This window comes from Myxocyprinus asiaticus, chromosome 16 (genome assembly GCF_019703515.2).
Source record: "Myxocyprinus asiaticus isolate MX2 ecotype Aquarium Trade chromosome 16, UBuf_Myxa_2, whole genome shotgun sequence".
Taxonomy (NCBI): domain Eukaryota; kingdom Metazoa; phylum Chordata; class Actinopteri; order Cypriniformes; family Catostomidae; genus Myxocyprinus; species Myxocyprinus asiaticus.
Genome location: NC_059359.1, coordinates 33832463 through 33851219, shown reverse-complemented (window position 1 = coordinate 33851219; position 18757 = coordinate 33832463). Strand labels below are relative to the sequence as shown.

The window sequence follows — 18757 nt, the reverse complement described above, 5'->3', positions numbered from 1 at the left end:
ATACTCTTTTGGTGCAGAAAGTGGAGTTTTGGTTATTCAGGGCAAGACATTCATACTTTGAGTCGGGGGACAAAGTAGGTAAGCTTTTGGCTAGATATATAAAGCAGAGAGAGTCTTTTTCTACCATTCCCTCAGTGAAATCTGCTGGTGGTGAAATATTTACCTCGGCCATTGATATTAATAATGCCTTTAAAGAGTTCTATCTTGATCTTTATAGTTCCACGTCTTCGTCTACTGATAAAGATATTAGAAAATTTGTGGAACAATTAGAACTCCCTAAATTGATGACTGAGCAAAACAATTATCTTGATTCTGAGGTAACCTTTGAGGAGCTTGACAAGGTAATTAAGGCCTTACTTACAGGCAAGGCTCCGGGGCCAGACATTAGGCGTTTCATCAATATCATGTGGTCAGTAGCGAATGATCAGTCTCCAGTCGCTGCCATCTCACTTGACGCCGAAAAGGCATTTGATATGGTAGAATGGGATTATCTTTTTAAGATTTTGGAAATATGTGGGTTCGGGTGTACATTTATTGGTTGGATTAAGTTACTTTATAGACACCCTGTAGCAGCGGTACAAACAAATTGATTAATTTCAGATTATTTTACTCTGAATAGGGGCACTCGGCAGGGTTGCCCTCTTTCCCAATTATTGTTCTGTCTTGCCCTGGAACCATTGGCAGCCGCGATAAGAAAGGAGAATGATTTTCCAGGGGTGATTGCAGGAGGTGTGGCGCATAAGCTTCTGCTTTACGCAGATGATATTTTATTATTTGTCCCTGACCCTATTAGATCAATGCCTTGCCTCCACAGAATTATTAATTCCTTTTCCAAGTTCTCAGGATACAAAGTCAATTGGTCTAAATCCGAAGCTTTGGTTCTGACAGCGTACTGTCCAGTAACGGCCTTCCAGCCGGGCACCATCCAGTGGCCCAAACAGGGCATTAAGTATTTGGGTATTTTATTCCCAGCAAATTTGGCTGATTTAGTTAGAGTTAATTTTGACCCGTTAATAAAAAGGTTTTCAAATGATGTGGGAAGGTGGGCTTCATTACATTTATCGATGATTGGGAAGGTTATTGTTATTAAAATGAACTGTATTCCAAAATTCAACTACCTGCTAAAGTCACTCCCTATAGATGTCCCCCTCTCTTATTTCAAACAATTTGATAGCATAGCATTGGAATGGTAAATGTCCCAGACTACATTTCAACAAATTACATAGGCCGATTGACAAAGGTGGGTTAGGCCTACCCAAGATCTTGTTTTATTATTATGCGTTCGGTCTCAGGCATTTGGCTCATTGGTCGCTTCCACCTGAAAGAGCCCCTTCCTGGTTTTCTATTGAACAGGAAGTTCTTGCCCCTATTTCGCCATTGTAAAGCCTTTCTATCAAACTAATCCGAGAAGTTAAGTCACAACCCGTTATCTCACATTTGCACGTGATTTGGACAAGAGTGGCCAGAATATTTAATTCAGACATTTATTTAAATGTTGCCTCAAGCATATGGCTGAACCCCAAATTATGTATCAACAAGTCCCCTTTCTGTTGGTCAGAGTGGTTTGTGAGGGGGGTTACTACACTCGGCGACCTGTATGAAAGTGGAGTGTTGAGATCTTTTGAGAATTTGGGTCATCATTTTTGGATTCCCAGATCTCAGTTTTATAGGTATTTACAGCTGCGCCACGTGCTCTGTACTGTTTCTGGGAGTAGCACACACCCCACTAAAGCGGCAGATACATTGGGAGAGGTGATTACTGCTTTTGGAAAAGGTCATCAGTGTATTACTCCCTGCTAATTCAGAGTCTGGGGGAAGGAGCTTTAACTTCTATCAAGAGATTATGGGAGGAAGATTTAAATTTGTTATTGGAGGATGGAGTGTGGACTAGGATTCTAAAAAATTTCAAGTCTGCATCTAGAGATGCAAGGGTTCGCCTTATGCAATTTAAGATTTTACATAGATTTTATTGGACCCCCTCTAGATTATATAGGCTTGGTCTTAAAGACACACCCACCTGCTGGCGATGCCAATCAGAAGTTGGAGACACAACCCATGTCTTTTGGGGATGTGTTAAGATCCAAGATTTTTGGTTAAAGGTTCAGAATTTTTTGTATGACGTTTTCGGCACTCAAATTTTACTTTGCCCCAGACTTTGTATTTTGGGCGATGGAGCAGTTATAAATTTGGGGTACAAATATATAAAAAAGTGGGTTCTGACTAGCATGATGATTGGCAGACAAATTATTTTAAGGGGTTAAGTCGGACGGAGCGCCACCATTTCTGGAGTGGTGTGCTGAGATGGGGAGGGTGGCGGCTTTTGAGGAGATGACAGATACAGTAGAAGGCTGTGGTTGGGGGACTTGTTTTTCAGGAAGTGGGGTAGGTATTTGGCGGTTTTGGGGAACTCTCGGGGAAGGGATGAGGAGAGAGAAGTTTAGTTTAATTATGCATGTTTATTATATATATATATATATATATTGTTTTTTTTTGTTTTTTTTGTCTTTGTGTGTGTGTGTGTGTATTATTTTATGTGACCACAAGGGTGTTCTTTGGGACTGGGTGGGGTTGGTGTTTGGGGAGGGATATTAGTGAGGGTTAAAAGTTAAATGTTGATTTGGTGTATATGTGTTGTGTTTTTCTCTGTTGTGTTATTTTCTTTAAATCAATAAAAAATGTTAATTGCAAAAAAAAAGAAAAGACATTTTTATTCTGTTTGTTGAATGGAATTTGTGCATTGAATAGATATTTAAAAATATTATTTGGAGTGACCATCTATGATGTAATATAAACAATAATGGGATGAAATAAAAATGGGAATAAAACCATATCAAATTCATAACAAAAATGTATCGAAAGATGTCAAAGAATCCTTGGCTAAATCATTATTCCTAAATATAGTGTACTTGTGAATACAATTATTATACTAATTTTAAGGGATAAGAGAATAAATAGATCTGTAAATTACATGAAGAGGAAGACAATGTCTATGAGAACATAGGTGTGAGATCATGACTTTAAAAATGTAAAAATAAACACCAGCATTGTTTTCTAAATATCGTACAGTGCTGCTGAAATAGTTTAGCATGTATAAAACTAGAAAATACATCACGGTCTATCCAACCAAACTCTTGATTCACTCAATGTTTCTGTACACAACTCTGGGACATTCCAAATGTTCAAACAATTACAAACATGCGTTTCATTTTATTTTGAAATTTTCCAGCCTCATCCATAGCCATAGAAAAGAGGGAAATGGCTGGCTTTCCAGCTTACCCTGTGAAGTGCTGTCAAAACATTGTACACATTAAAAATGTATGACAATTAATTAATGTTATTTGAAAACTGCTGTATTATGCGTTCATCTCGTTAACGAAAATAATGACGTGTATTTTTATTTAATCAACGATAATGAAGACGACAAGAAAAAGAAGATTAAGATGATTAAATGATTTTAATTTAAACTTACTCTTTACGAAAATATGAGGAGAAAAAATTATACTGAAAGACATTAACAGTGCACTAACAATGTTTTAAAAAAAAATTATCAAGAAAGAATTAAACACGGAAAATTAATAACAGTCCCTAAAACGATTAACAACACCATAACATCTAAAAAGATAATACTAATACTAGCTAATACTTTATACTTTTATATGCTGTTATTTCAGGAGTGCAGGTTTGCACAAGGACAGTTTTCATATGTTATATTTTATTATATGATTATAAATCCACCCCATGTTCAAAAAACCTTCTTCAATGTTCTCACCTGCCTTTTAAATGTGCACTTAGTAATTTTTGTCGTTTTGGAATGACACCAAGCCATGATTAATTTAAACCATTACTGAAAGTGTCCTATAACAGGGCAGTTACTAAGATTAAGCTAGTAGAATTCGGATGGTCATGTGATTCCAACATGGCAGTCCCCATGTGTGGACCCTCTCCATGTAGAATAAAACAGCTTTTAAAAGGTTACTGAAATGACTGGAGTTTTTATCTCCAGTGAGTGAACATGATTTTCTACATTTGTTTCAAATTACAATTCATTTTGTAAGTATTACAACTTTTTTTCATGAGGAAATTTAAATGCCAAATTTTAAACCCAAACACACTGTTTATACTCCAGGAGAATCCTACCCTTTGCAAGCATTGGGGTTATATTTAAAGTCTTTGACCTTGTGTGGAGTGTTGGCATTTGAGACCTCAGAAGAGACATTGTATGAAGAATCTGAAACTGCTTTATCAAAACACGTCCATCTGGCCTGCTTTGTCTCGTGGCAGCAGAAATAGTGACTGGTTTTACTAGAGAATTCTTCATCGCAGAAGGCAGAAAGAGTCCTCTTCCACTGAATGATGAGAAAATGACAATTTTTAGAGATGAGGAGAAAGGCATGACAGAATTGCATTTTTATGAACTAGCCTTAACAAAGATGAATAAATGCTGTAAAAAATAATTTGATCATTGTTTGATCATGATACCTTATTCGTTAATAATGTTAACGAATGGAACCTTATTGTAAAGTGTTACCAAATTATCAATAAACTAGAAAAACAGCTGTTGACAAGCTGAGGGAAATGAAGGGTAATCTAAACAAGCAATAGCAATTGTCTTTGCTATATGATTTTGTAATAAAAGTACTTTCTGTAGAAACCCCGTCAACTTACATTGTAAAGACAAAAACAAGTCTGGGATGGTGTGAGAGTGAGTATGTGAGAGAATGATCATTTTTGGGTGAATTCTTTCTTAAGAGTTTTAAAAAGGGTCCATGCGAATCTGTGCGTCATATTCTAAGGATTCTGAAGCAATATGATACGTTTTGGTGAGAAACAACCTGAAATGTAAGTAATTTTTCTGTGAAAATCTTGACATCTGTAGCATGTTCATGAGCACTATGTGAGAGGCTTAAATCGCAGTGGCATTGTTTAGCGCTAAATGCTCATGAGGGTGAGAAATATATGACAGAATTTTCATTTTTGGGTGAACTATTCAACACAAACCAATAAATGTCTCTTTGTAGACAAGGTAGATTAACCTCTCCATTGTTCTATCTCTCTGTTTCACGTGCCTGATACAACAAAGTAATGATGTACAGTAGGTATTCTCACCGCTTGTATAGCACAACAGATTTGCTCTTCCTGTGTTGCATTAAGGCCACAGCACACACCAAACCACGGCTGAAGTCGATTGACAGCATCAGCCCGCCGACACTCACTACTAAAGCCATCCAATGGAAGCATGTCTTTAGGGTATCGGACCGGAGCTTTACTAAATTTACAGATATCTTGGAGGTTGCCGATAGTTGGAAAGGCTGGTGGGAAAATAATCTGTGGCCCCATGTTGGGTCCCATGGAGTGAGGACCAAAATCTCTGTGTTCTGAGAAAATTAAGATAAAGAAAAGCAAGGTGAAGGTGAAATTTTCATGGAGAAGGGAGAATGGAGAAAGATGACAGACCGTTGAAGCAAAACCTTGGCATAATGTTGGCAGACTTTTGTGCACTTTCTGTGCAAATTTTGGGAGGAAATCTGTGGAATTCCATGGAATAGATTTAAACAGTAAAATGTGCATGTACCACATTTTTATTAATAGCTTAAAGCATAATCTAATAAGCCAAAGTATTTAATAAACGGTAACACTTTACATTCATGTTCCTTTTGTTGAAAGTTTTTAAAAGACTTCATTAATGATTAATTTATTTACAAATGCATTATAAATGATTATAGAATGTGGTTATAACAAGATTAATAAAAAGGGGGACATTCATGGAATATTTTACTAATAGTGATTATTTTAACATACATGTTATAAATGCTTAATACACTTATTCATACTTATATTAATCAAAAACATAAAATGCCTTAATTTGTGATTTATGTCAAAATGCTAAATAAAAAATAAAATAAAAAATAGACTATTATAGTGAGATTAAAGAAGGGGTCGTGTAATTTCGCTACAGTCCGTTTGTGTTTATATTAATTGCTTGTAATGTCTTTACTCACTTGTATTGTCACTTTAATTGTCATGTTGATGTTCATTGAATGCTTTTACCTAATCCTAGTAACCCCAAAAGTCCTCAGCAAAAACACTTTTCAGGTATTCATGCTCACCTACAGCAGATATCATATAATAAAGCCTGATGAACATTAAACCATATTGAACTATAAGAACAAAGGTTTCTAATGTTGGCAACGTCTTAATAAATGCTTCATATGTGTCCTCTTTACATTAAGGTACATTTACATAGGTTAATAATGTTGGATAGGTGTTATTAAGCATTTATAACATGCAAGTTAAAATGCTCACTGTTTGTCAAGTATTCCATGAAAGTCATATTAATGATTTATAATGCATTTGTATATTATTTATAAGTCATTAATGACTTTTAAATTTTAAAACCCTCAACGAAGGGAACATTAAAATAAAGTGTTTCCTAATAAACAAACACACAAGGGGTGGGGGTGTGTAGGACTTGGGAATCACGGGCGTTCAAATTCCACGGATATCCACAGGGCTTTCTCAGCTCTCTAATGAAACACCTCATAGTTGTACATTCAACTTTACCACTTCTGACGTCCCCAGGATGAAAATTGGTGTCTTCTATCTGGCTCATATCTGGCCCTGAAGAGGCTGAAACTAAATGCACACAAAAACTTAGTCATCAATTAAAATTGATTTACTTTCACCTAGAAAACAGGGAAGCAGATAGTGAGTGCCCACCTATTAGTTTCAACAACTTGTCAGGGAGTACTGGTCTCTGCATCATCATATAGTTCATCTCTGAAAGGAGAAGAAGAGAAAAATACTTTCTCTTGTTTTCCTATAAATATAATTTTGAATACATTTTGTGGTAAGGATTAACAGCCAAAGATGCATATGTAAAAATATGACTCTTACCCTCAGGTGAAACTGTCACCTCTTGCTGAAGTTTATCTAAGACCAAAAGAAAAAACATCAGGTTAGGCTCCTTTCAGTTGACCTTCCCACTATAGTTGTGTCTCATTAACCAGACTCAACACATGTTTTGGTGACATCAAAGATGCAAAAACTCCAAAACATTTCAAAGTTCAGGGTCATACTGTTCTCTAATCAGTGTTAATGATTAAGTGAAAATTTGGCATTTGTGATGATGTCTGATGACGACTGTCTGATGACGACTGTTCATTGTTCATCAATATTAATGAATCTAAAGATGATTACAACAATGTTAGTGGTGTGTGTAGGGCACTGCTGTAGAATTGGGGGAGACGGGGGGCACACGTCCCCCCCAATGCTGTGAAGGGTGTGATTTTCCCCCCACCCCAATCACGCATCTGTCCTTGTTTATATATTTTTATCAATGCTGAAAATAATTTTGTTTGAGATACCTTGCAATTGCGTGGCTGTGAGTCTGACATATTGAGACAACGGTCCCCCCTCTGTTGAACGAGTTGGTATCGCCCAACTAGACGGGGGTGTCACGTGGTACCTGTTACTTTTCTCAGTGCTGGCCAGGATGCATGAACTCACAGTCGTTTATTATTACTGGATGAGGATTTTTAAAAATGCTTTTATAAATAATGCTGAGGCAGATTTCATTCACAGGTATGAATCCTTGCAATTATCAGTTTTTATTAAAAAATAACTATCCAGTGTAAAATGTCTCCAAATGGGTATAAAGCTTTCTTAGATTTATATGCGGATGAATGGAAGATTCGGTTTTGAAGCGTCAAGCGCCCCCTGCAGGAATAAAACTCACAAGACAGTGTGAGTTGGCTGACAACAGGTTGGCTGACAACGTGCTATTTTGGTCTGTAGGTCTGTAATCCACACAAAACTTTCGTATGAATTTAGAAAACATGAAATACAATACATGAGTCATATGTGGAGTCAGTGAAGATGTTAAAGGCATCCATAGAAATGATCAGTTGTTTTTCATGGTGAAGAAAGCAGACAGGCATTTCAGATGAGCATGTAAGAATTCTAATTTTCTGAACGGGTAAATGTTTTTCTGAATGTCTAATATGATATAAAGATTTAAGAGTATGTACTGAATTAGGGATGATGGGATTATATGGTTAATTTAACTGTAAGAATTTAGAATCCATGGTTAAAACCTGTGAAATGCTTTATTTACACATGGCAAAAATATTAGATATAATGAATAAACATATAATATAAAAAAAAAAATGTTGTACGATTTTTTAAGCCTTAATGGGAAAACTCTTGCACATATGTGTCTACTGGAGCTGTTACTATGGTTACGGATGGTGGCCGCCTGGTGCTTTAATGGCCAGGGTAGGGTTGCACCAGCTGCGGGTAAGTCTCACATAAGTTGGGACGTAAAGTTCACACTAAGGGCTTAGCAACTACTAGTTAGTTTGTAACTAAGTCGATGCTTAATTTGGTTGCACCACCTGTTCTTAAGGCAAGACTTAACTGGTAGGTCGTAAACTCTCCGTAAAGTGATGCGTAGTCGCATAATATGACGTTTACCCGTATTTATCCAATAAGCAGCCTTCAAATTTGTACACAGAACTGTTAAAAATCTTGATCTTGTTCAAACCTTGTTTACTCGTAACTATCGTAACTGTCAGCTGTAATAAATGATATCCCCATTAAAATACGATACGTAATAAAACAAGATTTCATTAATGGTATATTTGCCCTGTGTAAATAACAATATTTAATAACTGTATCTAAAATGAATAAGGGACAATAAATAAATAAATACTATTACAACAGGCTGGAAAAACAGACGTTTATTCATTTTAATGTCTATTTCGTATATGTTGAAACTTGACACCGGGCGGTGTACACAGGAAAGTGCACATTTAGATCGGTTTCGTGCTGATTAAGTTTTTTACATAATGTTTTCTCCCATAAATGTAAACGAGTGTAAATGCCAACACCATCATATATGTCGAAAGGACTGAAGCCTGTCAACCAAAACATGAGCTCATTGATGCCATTAAACGAGTCTGAAGATTAAACACACAAATTCCAAAATATAACAGAGGAATTAGATCTACCAGACTCATATCCATAAAAAAAAGCGACTTAAATCGGCTGTTTGGCAGCATTTAAATGACTGACTGAAGACGATGGATGTAAATTATGCAGACAGAAGTCATAGAAAGATACACGTCCTTGGGACAGGATGCTCCACTAATCGTCCAACAACAAACTAGTAAGTTTAATATTTTTAGAAGTGATGAATTTAAAGATGCTACTTTTTGTAATGTTTAAGCATGCTGACAGCACGCAGTGCATTGCATGTAGTTGCTATCAGCGAGTAAACTTTTAAAAGTTGCGTCTTTTTGTTCTCATTATTTAAAGCATTGCTTCTGTACAAATTCATTGTGTTCAACAACAGATGACAATTTTAGTCATTGTTGGACTTTAAATTGCCTGCTGTAAGCAATGTTCCCATTATTATGCATAGTGCACATGTTTATTTGTAAGGTGTTGTGGACAGTATTTAGCAGCTGTGTCTTGTTTCGAAGGCTGTGCGCTAGCTAAGACACGTCCTTTTGAAGGCTGCAGTATACCGAGTGTCCTCCTTTAAACAAGCCTCGTTTAAATGAAATGGCCTTCAGGACAAACGGAAGCAGAACTTATCATGGTTGCTATGACAGCACGCCACTCTTTAACAAGCGCGAGCGCTTTGAGTGAGAAGGGAACAAATTCCCGTTAGAAGGGAATGTATGAGGTAAATTTTAGGAGAGTTCTAATGATGTAGAGAGAAAAGAACATTTTACAGGTGTACTTTTAGTCTAGAATACTTTATTTTAATTATATATTACTATAATTAGCCTATACATATTATATACTCTGCATTGGACTACTTCAACTTGGGAATTAACATTACTTACATTTGAACATCATATTTTCGAGCAAATTGGTGTCATTTTATTTAGACAAATGATGTTCATTTCCTTTGAAGCAAAGAATTGTGGGTTGCGAGGGGCCATGAAGGATACACCTCATGCATCCTCCGAATTCCCATGAAAGAAGGTCTCTTTCAGAGTGTCCTACTCGCTTTTCTGAAATGAGCCTCGATGACGTATGCGGCCGACAAATGCAACGTCCAGAGGACGCAGCCTTTGAAACGAGACACAGTCTGTTGCCGATTCTTTATGTTGGGGTGTCTGACAGACAACGGATTAATTTAATAAACTGATACAGAAGAAAAAAACTGTTTTATGCTGTGAACGACATGTTGCGCACCCACAATAATCTTACATTTACACACTTTTGAAGCACTCTGGTTACATTAGCACATCATTGAGCTCGGGATGCGCATAAGCAGTGGTGTGCCCTAGACTGGAGCGTCTCTTATAACCTCTTATTTATTTTTTATTGTGTGTGTGTGTGTGTGTGTGTGTTTACCAGTTTTCTTATTAGCGTCCACATAACCCCCAGAAATACATCCACTTAGACGTTTAGACAATTGTTATATGATATGCATTTTTTTTTTTTGCATCAGTGCTGTTGCATAATAAGAAAATGTGCAAATAATTGTAAAATCAGTTAACCGCGATTTTATTTTCAGCAAGTGTGTAACGGGCCTTTGCTCTAGATTTAGAAAAGAATCATCTGTGTTATCCATTACAAAATGTGCAACTACCAAAAATAAAAATATTAAACTTGCACTAGAACCAGAACATCTGCGTCTGTGTAATCCATATAAAAACTCAAATTATCACAAGCAAATACTGTCGTTGCCTTTTGAAAAAACATGAACAAAATATTAAACCATCGCTAATGCCCCATTTATTCACATTTTTTCTCTTAAATCCTGAAAATATAACTATAACAAGATTCCTGAGACATTTTCAGCAGACGAAGTTTAATCTTTATATTTCTGCGGCGACGTCATGAAAACACTGGTGTTTTGTAGGCATAAAAGTATTTACCTTCCGATGCCTCGCACACAAGAACGAGTAAAAGCATCAAATGAAGTCCTATTATGGGGGAAGAGCCCATGGTTAGTGATGTGATGTGCCGTCTGTTAAATACTTCTCGATGGAAGTTAATGTGTGTCAGACACAGAGTCGTGCTAACTGCGAGTTGTCCGTTCTTCCTTTGCGCTTTTAAAGCCAAACTCCTGTTACTTAAGCCAAGAGTAAAGTTCACGAGATATGGGAGGAGGATCAGATCAGGGATTTGTTGCTTTTGTTTTGTACCTGCCCTGTCTGTAGCCTCTTAAAGGGATAGTTCACCCAAAAATTAAAATTCTCTCATTATTCACTTACCATGATGCCATCCCAGATGTGAATGACTGTCTTTCTTCAGCAGAGCACAAATGAAGATTTTTAGAAGAAGATAGAGCTCTGTCAGGTCCTTATAATGGAAGTACATGGGTGCCAGCACTTTGATGGTCCAAAACTCATATTTAGACAGCATAAAAGTAATCCATGTGACTCCAGTCGATCAGTGAATGTCTTCTGAAGCAAATCGATAAGCTTGTGTAAAAAATAAATAGATCATTAAAACATTATTAACTTCTAAAAAGCACTTCCTGCCAGCAGCTGACGCTAAGCATGACGTAAGCGCGTCGACGAGTTCACGTGAGAATTAGGCCATTTCAAACAGCATCAGAGCCTTTATGGAAGCGCTAATTTAAAGTTAAAAACTTTTTAATTATCGACTTGTTTCTTACATAAACCTATCAGTATCGAAAAAATTCAAAATGTGGGGGCAAAAAAATTCTTTGTTATGAATTCTTCTGATTTTCTGCAGAAAATCAACGTGATATAGTAGTCATTTGTATGAATTTAGTGGTAATTTTTTGCAATAAACAAAGAAATAGATATCCTGTGATAGTAAACTTATATACAGTAAATTCACTGAGCACTTAAAGTTTCCGAAATGGTCTTCTGCTGTTGTAGTTCATTCGCCTCAAGGTTCGACGTGTTGTGCATTCTGAGATGCTATTCCTCTCACTACAATTGTACAGAGCGGTTATCTGAGTTACTGTAGCCTTTCTGTCCGCTTGAACCAGTCTGGTCATTCTCCGTTGAACTCTCACATCAACAAGGCATTTCCGTCTGCAGAACTTCTGCTCACTGGATGTTTTTTGTTTTTGGCACCATTCTGAGTAAACTCTAGAGACTGTTGTGTGTGAAAATCCCAGGAGATCAGCAGTTACAGAAATACTCAGACCAGCCCGTCTGGCACCAACAATCATGCCACGGTCGAAATCACTGAGATCACATTTTTCCCCATTCTGATGATTAATGTGAACATTAACTGAAGCTCCTGACCCGTATCTGCATGATTTTATACATTACACTGCTGCCACACGATTGGCTGATTAAATAATCGCATGAATAAGTAGGTGTTTTTCCTAATAAAGTGCTCAGTGAGTGTAGATATGAAATAATCATAAAAATATGATTTATGGAAGTGCAAAAAACAAACAAAAAAACAAAACAAAAGCTACGCTATTACATATCTAGGGTCTTTAATGGACCTATATGTACTTTTGGTAAGTAAGCTGTTATAAAAAAATATGGTCCCACTTTATATTAGGTGTCTTTAACTAGTAACATTAAATACATACAATAGAATAAAATGAAAAGACTGAAATTTCCAAAATGGTTGGTCATGATTACGATCAAATAACATATTTAAAATCAGCAGTAAAATCTGAGAACAATAGTAACATAAATTGTGCTGCTTTACCTCAGATTATGCTAAAAACCACTTTTTTCAGGCTGGATCAGCTAATGCACATGCGTGTTCTTGAGTTGATTGACAGGCGATGTCTTTATCTAAAAGGTGATTGGCTCTTTTACCTGTAAGGCGGAAGTTCCAATTTCTCCCATTCATTTTAAAACCAGTGGTCCATCTCTTCTAAACTGTCAACATGGGAAAAAGTCCTGCAGTTTATTATTTTTTTCTTTCCTTTATTTAGTTATTTTGTGTTTGTTTGTATGCAGACCTATAAATTGTAGTGTATAGTTGGTTTGGTTTAAATATTGTTTATTTGCTTTTCATTTCTATAATCTCATGATTATTTTAGTTTTCTGCTACACCTTGAGCCGCTGAGTTCAGCGTGAGCTGCGCGGCAAAAATAGGCTCGGTGCCGAAACTCTCCACTCACTGCCGCATCCGGGACACTTCGGGGGACGCATCACCTCGCGACTCACGCTTGCAATGTGAAGGGTGTAATCTGTTAACATGGGCACCAAAACGAAAACACGCTGTTCACGCCTCTCTCATGCCCCGCTCATGGAGGATATGTGAAACCAGCCTTAAGTTTTGGGTAAGCGTTGGGTTAGGGTTAGGTTTAGGGTTAAAGGTGAGATTAAAAATGTAAATACAAATATAATTAAATGCAGGTATTTTAAATGTACTGTAAGTACAATTCATTTAATGTATATGACGCAGCTTATGTTTAAATGGTTGGACAAAAATATGCCCTCATAAAAATTGCCCTGAGGGGCAAGTAGTTTCCCTTTTCGTAAAGGTTAATTTCGGACAATGACATACTGAGTGGCCTCAAAAAGTCTGTGGGTATTTAAGCCACAATTAAAATACATCAATATCATCATTAGTCAATCCAAGTGGCATTTATTTTAAAGAAATACAGTACAAAGACCTTTAAGTAAAACATTTCACAAAAGAAGTTTGTTGGGATTCAAATTATAAAAAATATTGCTCAAATATAAGCATTTGGACTACCCGTTACACCTTTGTAAAATAAAAATGACCTTGTGCAATTTGTTTGGGTAATGAGTCTGATGCAACTTCACCAACACACAAGGTGCATGGATAGAACAAAGTTCAAATGAAGAGGATAAATCCAGCAACACTTGTTGAAGGGAGAATATTTATTTAAATAAAACACACAGGCCTTCATCAGGGCTAACAAGGTTAAAAGAAAACTTGTACAGAGCAGTTATTTGAAACAAACAAGGGTAATTTCCAGCCATTGAAATAAACAGGATAATCATCAGCCACCAATCAGAACACAATCTGTGTACACCAATTATTAGACAGTTAATTAGAGAACAAGTCAGTAGGAAAACCCAAAACAAAAGGGAAAACCTAGGGTGCCTTGCTACTGGATTGTTCAAATCACCTCTTCTAATTGCATTTCTATGTTCTGTGACACAGTCTTTGAGGGGGGCGAAACGTTTCCCTATCACATTGGTACCAAAACAATTAAATAAAAATGTTTGTTCTACATGTGATAAAGCTATTTATATTTAAAATGCTGTTGTTTACAGGATGAATAAAACCTTTAACATTTTGTGAGTATTGACAGTTTATACAATTTCCAAATTAAACATTACCAAAGAAGCTTTTCCTGTGAGGGTATTTATAGACCTTTCCCTAGGGGGCAAGTTCTTACCACTTCATCTCTATTGTTAAAAGTACCTGCAAAACTAGCAAAAAAAAATAAAAAATAAAGGTGAAGTTACACTGTAAAAAGTGGTAAACGTCAAGCTATTTCTACCTTAAATAACCCTTAAAATTTGTTCTTTGGTGTAACCTAATGAATTCATGTTGATTCAGTGATGTTAAATAATATTTTTGACTCATATCAAACCACATGAAGCATATTTTAGGTTAAAAAAATTCAGTGGTTTTGAGAAAAGTTCTCTAAAAATGTTTACAATAGTTAACAAATAGTTTTGTAGGTGTAACTGGATCTGGAGCAGCAGATGCAAAACAAGCATACTGCTCTACTCCTTTCTACTTTTCACAACACTCAAACTGCTTTCTTTTGGTTTTCTTCATCTCTTTACAAAACATTACCAAGATCCTCTTCCACTTAAACAGAGATTCAGAATGTTACCAATTGCTAGAGATAAAAAAAAGTTATATTTTCAGCTAGACATCTCAATGTGCATGGTGGTTGGTAGGTTAGGCCTATATTTACTTGTTGGTAAACACAGTTTAAAATTGAGCATTAAGATCTCATTATTGTGAGAGAAAATGTTTCTGTTTTCATGGGTGTGTTGGAAGTGAATCAGCTCACACACACACCCACTCAATCACACTAAAACACAATAAGCACTGTCAAAATATATGACAACCGGTTTAGAGTCAGTAATTACAATGATGTTTCTGTATGTTTGGGAACTGTATTAAGGAGAGGTGAAAATCTATTAACTTACTGTATTTCACTCCTGAAAGAATCAAATCTCTGGGCGTGTATTCATGAATTATCTCTCTGTCATAGGTATTCGCATCTGTATAATTGACTAATTTTGTGCAGTTTGGGGGGAATCATTTGCCAGTTTTATAATTATCTTAAAATTTCTATCAGCACAGCGTTGTACACCGTTTTTCTCTTGACAGCACTAGTTATATTCTTTCTCCAGGACACTGATGGCCTTTGATTAATGGGCAAAATAAGACACTTGGGGGTGTAACATGTTGCGATGAGCACAGATCAGTGTGATGTTGTGGATGGCAGGGTGGAAATCTGATGTTTGGAACTCTAGTCGGCTTCTTAAGTGCTTTTGGGGAAGCAATGAGCTGGATGATTAAAGACAGTGGAAATTGAGCACATGTGGAAGTATTAATACTTTCTTGATTTACTTCCTCTTTCTCTGTTTCAAAATGTTTTTAATTTCATGGTAAAATGAGTGACTATTGTTACATCAATACCTAAAACTACAAATGAACCAATGTCGAGCATGACTAATGTCTTTTTTATGATGAGGTGATGCATACTTTTTCTGTCCAACTGCATTTTCTGCCTTAAAATTTTCTTTTTTAAATGCAAAAAAGTCCCACGGCCTTAAATCTACAGCCATTCCCAAATATTTGCTCAGTTAAGTTTTGATTTATAAAATTCTTCTCCAGTTTTTATTTAAAATTGAGTATAAATAATTCTTATACAAACAAGAATTAGTCCTATAGCTTTTGTTAATTTTTTGTTAATTTTCTTATCTTATTTACAATGGCAAAATAAGATTTGAAGCAATTGTCCAATTATGACTGGTATTTAAAATTAATCTAAATTTTTTCACATTTTCATTTGGAATCATTTCAAAAGTGTTTTCTTATCTTGGGTAAACTTGCAAAGCATATAAATTTATGTAAGGAATAATTGACTCCGGCCCATTGAATTATTGAAAAATAATGGTACCTCGGGTGTGCATTATTTTTCAATAATTCAACGGGCCGGAGTAAATTATTCCGCTACCACGGTTACCACTCCTTAAGACATCTTTCAGGGTTTTATCTCAAGACATTTTCTGGTTTTCGTCCCTAAAATGCTCTTGTGAGTGGAACTACTTTCTTCTGCCACGGATTCAGCGTCTTGCTTTGATACAGTCCAAGCCTTCGTTGCTAGTTCGAAAACGTCACATTAGAACTAGCAACGGAGGATAGCGAGGCTTGCGCTGCTTTACTGCAGTAATAAGGTAGTGCATTTGTGCATGTGTGAGTGAGTTTGTGTTTGAGGGATCAAAAGAGAGAAACTCATAAACTGAGAGAGATCACTTCTGGGATTACTTTTTTTGTTGCAGCTCTCATCAGAAGTAACATAGCTTTAAATTGGCAGATGTAAGTTTAAGCACTTTTCAGCAGCAGCGAGTGTTGCCCCACTGAGGTGCAGCCAGTGTTCAACCCCACTGAGGTGCAGGTGTGTCTGTTTTTCACTGGCTAGAAAGTGTGTGTGTAATGTGTATATGGATGTGTGCCCATGTGTGTGAGAGCTTAAGAGGGTGTGTCCCACAGATATTTCAGATAATATAGAAACTGTTATGTTGATCAAGTTTATCTTGCTTTGATACAGCTCAAGCCTTCTTTGCTAGTTTGAAAACGTCACTTTAGAACTAGCAATGGAGGATGCGCTGCTCTTCGGCATTGAAGTAACAAGGCAGTATGTGTGTGTCTGTGTGTTTGTGAGAAAAAGAGAGAAACAGAGAGATTGCATGTGGAATTGCCTGTGTTTAAAGTGGCTCTCGTCAGGAATAACATTGTTTCAAATTGCCAAAGTTTAAGTCTCAGCAGCAGCGAGTGTCACCATTCTTGTACAGCTTTTCCATTGCTAAACAACTGTTTACAATCCCACTGAGTCGCAGGGGTAGAATCTGTTGTATGTATCAAGTCGTGGGGGTGTGGCTATATTTGTTGGTCGAGACTCGAGTCTCAATGTGTGTGTAGGGGTGAGACTAGAGCGAAAGAGAGAGAGAGAGAGAGAGAGAGAGAAAGAAAGAGAGGGAGCCCAAGGATGCTTTTCAATTGAAATTGAAATATATTGGGGGCCTGGGTTGCTCAGCGAGTATTGATGCTGACTACCACCCCTGGAGTCGCGAGTTCAAATCCAGGGTGTGCTGAGTGGCTCCAGCCAGGTCTACTAAGCAACCAAATTGGCCCGGTTGCTAGGGAGGGTAGAGTCACACGGAGTAACCTCCTTGTGGTTGCAATTAGTGGTTCTCGCTCTCAATGGGGTACGTGGTAAGTTGTGCGTGGATCGCGGAGAGTAGCATGAGCCTCCACATGCTGGGAGTCTCCATGGTGTCATGCACAATGAGCCATGTGATACAATGCCAGAATTGACTATCTCAGAAGCGGAGGCAACTGAGACTTGTCCTCCGCCACCCGGATTGAGGTGAGTAACCGCGCCACCACGAGGACCTACTGAGTATTGGGAATTGGGCATTCCAAATTGGGAGAAAAGGGGATAAAAAAAAATTAATAAATAAATAATTGAAATAAATTTAGGATATTATAGACATTACTGTTTGTCATTCTTATCCGATGTACTGTACTTAACCAATGTCTTTGTTTTATTTTGTTATTTTGCTGTGGTAGCCTGTGCGGCTCTTTGAAATAACTGAAATAATTTGGCGAAGTGATATGGAACATATGCATTCAAGACCTGGAACTACTTCATAGCCGTGCGTTTACTTGAAAAATAATTGCACACCTTATAAAGTCCGTCAACCAATCAGAATCAAGCATTCAACAGACCCGTGGTATAAATTTGAATATCTTAATATAAAAAGGAATCTCCAATTTGAGACTTTTTTTATTGGATGTGTGGACCCTCTCCATGTAGAATAAAACAGCTTTTAAAAGGTTACTGAAATGACTGGAGTTTTTATCTCCAGTGAGTGAACATGATTTTCTACATTTGTTTCAAATTACAATTAATTTCTTAAGTATTACAACTTTTTTTCGTGAGGAAACAGTTACAGAATGCACATTTAAACCCAAACACACTGCTTATACTCCAGGAGGATCCTATCCTTTGCAAGCATTGGGGTTATATTTAAAGCCTTTGACCTTGTGTGGAGTGTTGGCATTTGAGACCTCAGAAGAGACATTGTATGAAGAATCTGAAACCTCTTTATCGAAACACGTCCATCTGGCCTGCTTTGTCTTGTGGCAGCAGAAATAGTGACTGGTTTTAACAGAGAATTCTTCATCGCAGAAGGCAGAAAGAGTCCTCTTCCACTGAATGATGAGAAAATGACAATTTTTAGAGATGAGGAGAAAGGCATGACAGAATTGCATTTTTATGAACTAGCCTTAACAAAGATGAATAAATGCTGTAAAAAATAATTTGATCATTGTTTGATCATGATACCTTATTCGTTAATAATGTTAACGAATGGAACCTTATTGTAAAGTGTTACCAAATTAACAATAAACTAGAAAAACAGCTGTTGACAAGCTGAGGGAAATGAAGGGTAATCTAAACAAGCAATAGCAATTGTCTTTGCTATATGATTTTGTAATAAAAGTACTTTCTGTAGAAACCCCGTCAACTTACATTGTAAAGACAAAAACAAGTCTGGGATGG

General features: G+C 36.7%; 1 protein-coding gene and 1 long non-coding RNA gene across 5 annotated transcripts in view; one reads left to right on the top strand and one right to left on the bottom strand.

Annotated features, from left to right (window-relative positions):
* Positions 1 to 3178: 3178 nt before the first annotated feature.
* Positions 3179 to 18757, bottom strand: part of LOC127454582 (extracellular matrix protein 1-like) — a 47540-nt gene continuing 31961 nt past the window's right edge. For 2 of the 4 annotated variants that reach the window (XM_051721881.1, XM_051721880.1), the window contains exons 2-6: positions 6895 to 6930; positions 6718 to 6777; positions 6562 to 6633; positions 5107 to 5375; positions 3179 to 4346 (exon numbers count right to left, since the gene is read on the bottom strand). In XM_051721881.1, the coding sequence (XP_051577841.1) occupies positions 4134 to 4346; positions 5107 to 5375; positions 6562 to 6633; positions 6718 to 6777; positions 6895 to 6930 (650 nt within the window). In that variant the 3' untranslated portion in view covers positions 3179 to 4133. Of the gene's footprint in view, positions 4347 to 5106; positions 5376 to 6561; positions 6634 to 6717; positions 6778 to 6894; positions 6931 to 10895; positions 11087 to 17962; positions 18409 to 18757 lie in introns of those variants that run through there. The other 2 variants (XM_051721879.1, XM_051721882.1) reach the window with 2 other exon arrangements.
* LOC127454590 (uncharacterized) overlaps positions 9119 to 18757 on the top strand; it is a 66143-nt gene continuing 56504 nt past the window's right edge. Inside the window, exon 1 of the long non-coding RNA XR_007899573.1 lies at positions 9119 to 9166. This is a non-coding gene — a long non-coding RNA (uncharacterized LOC127454590). The remainder of the gene's footprint in view (positions 9167 to 18757) is intronic.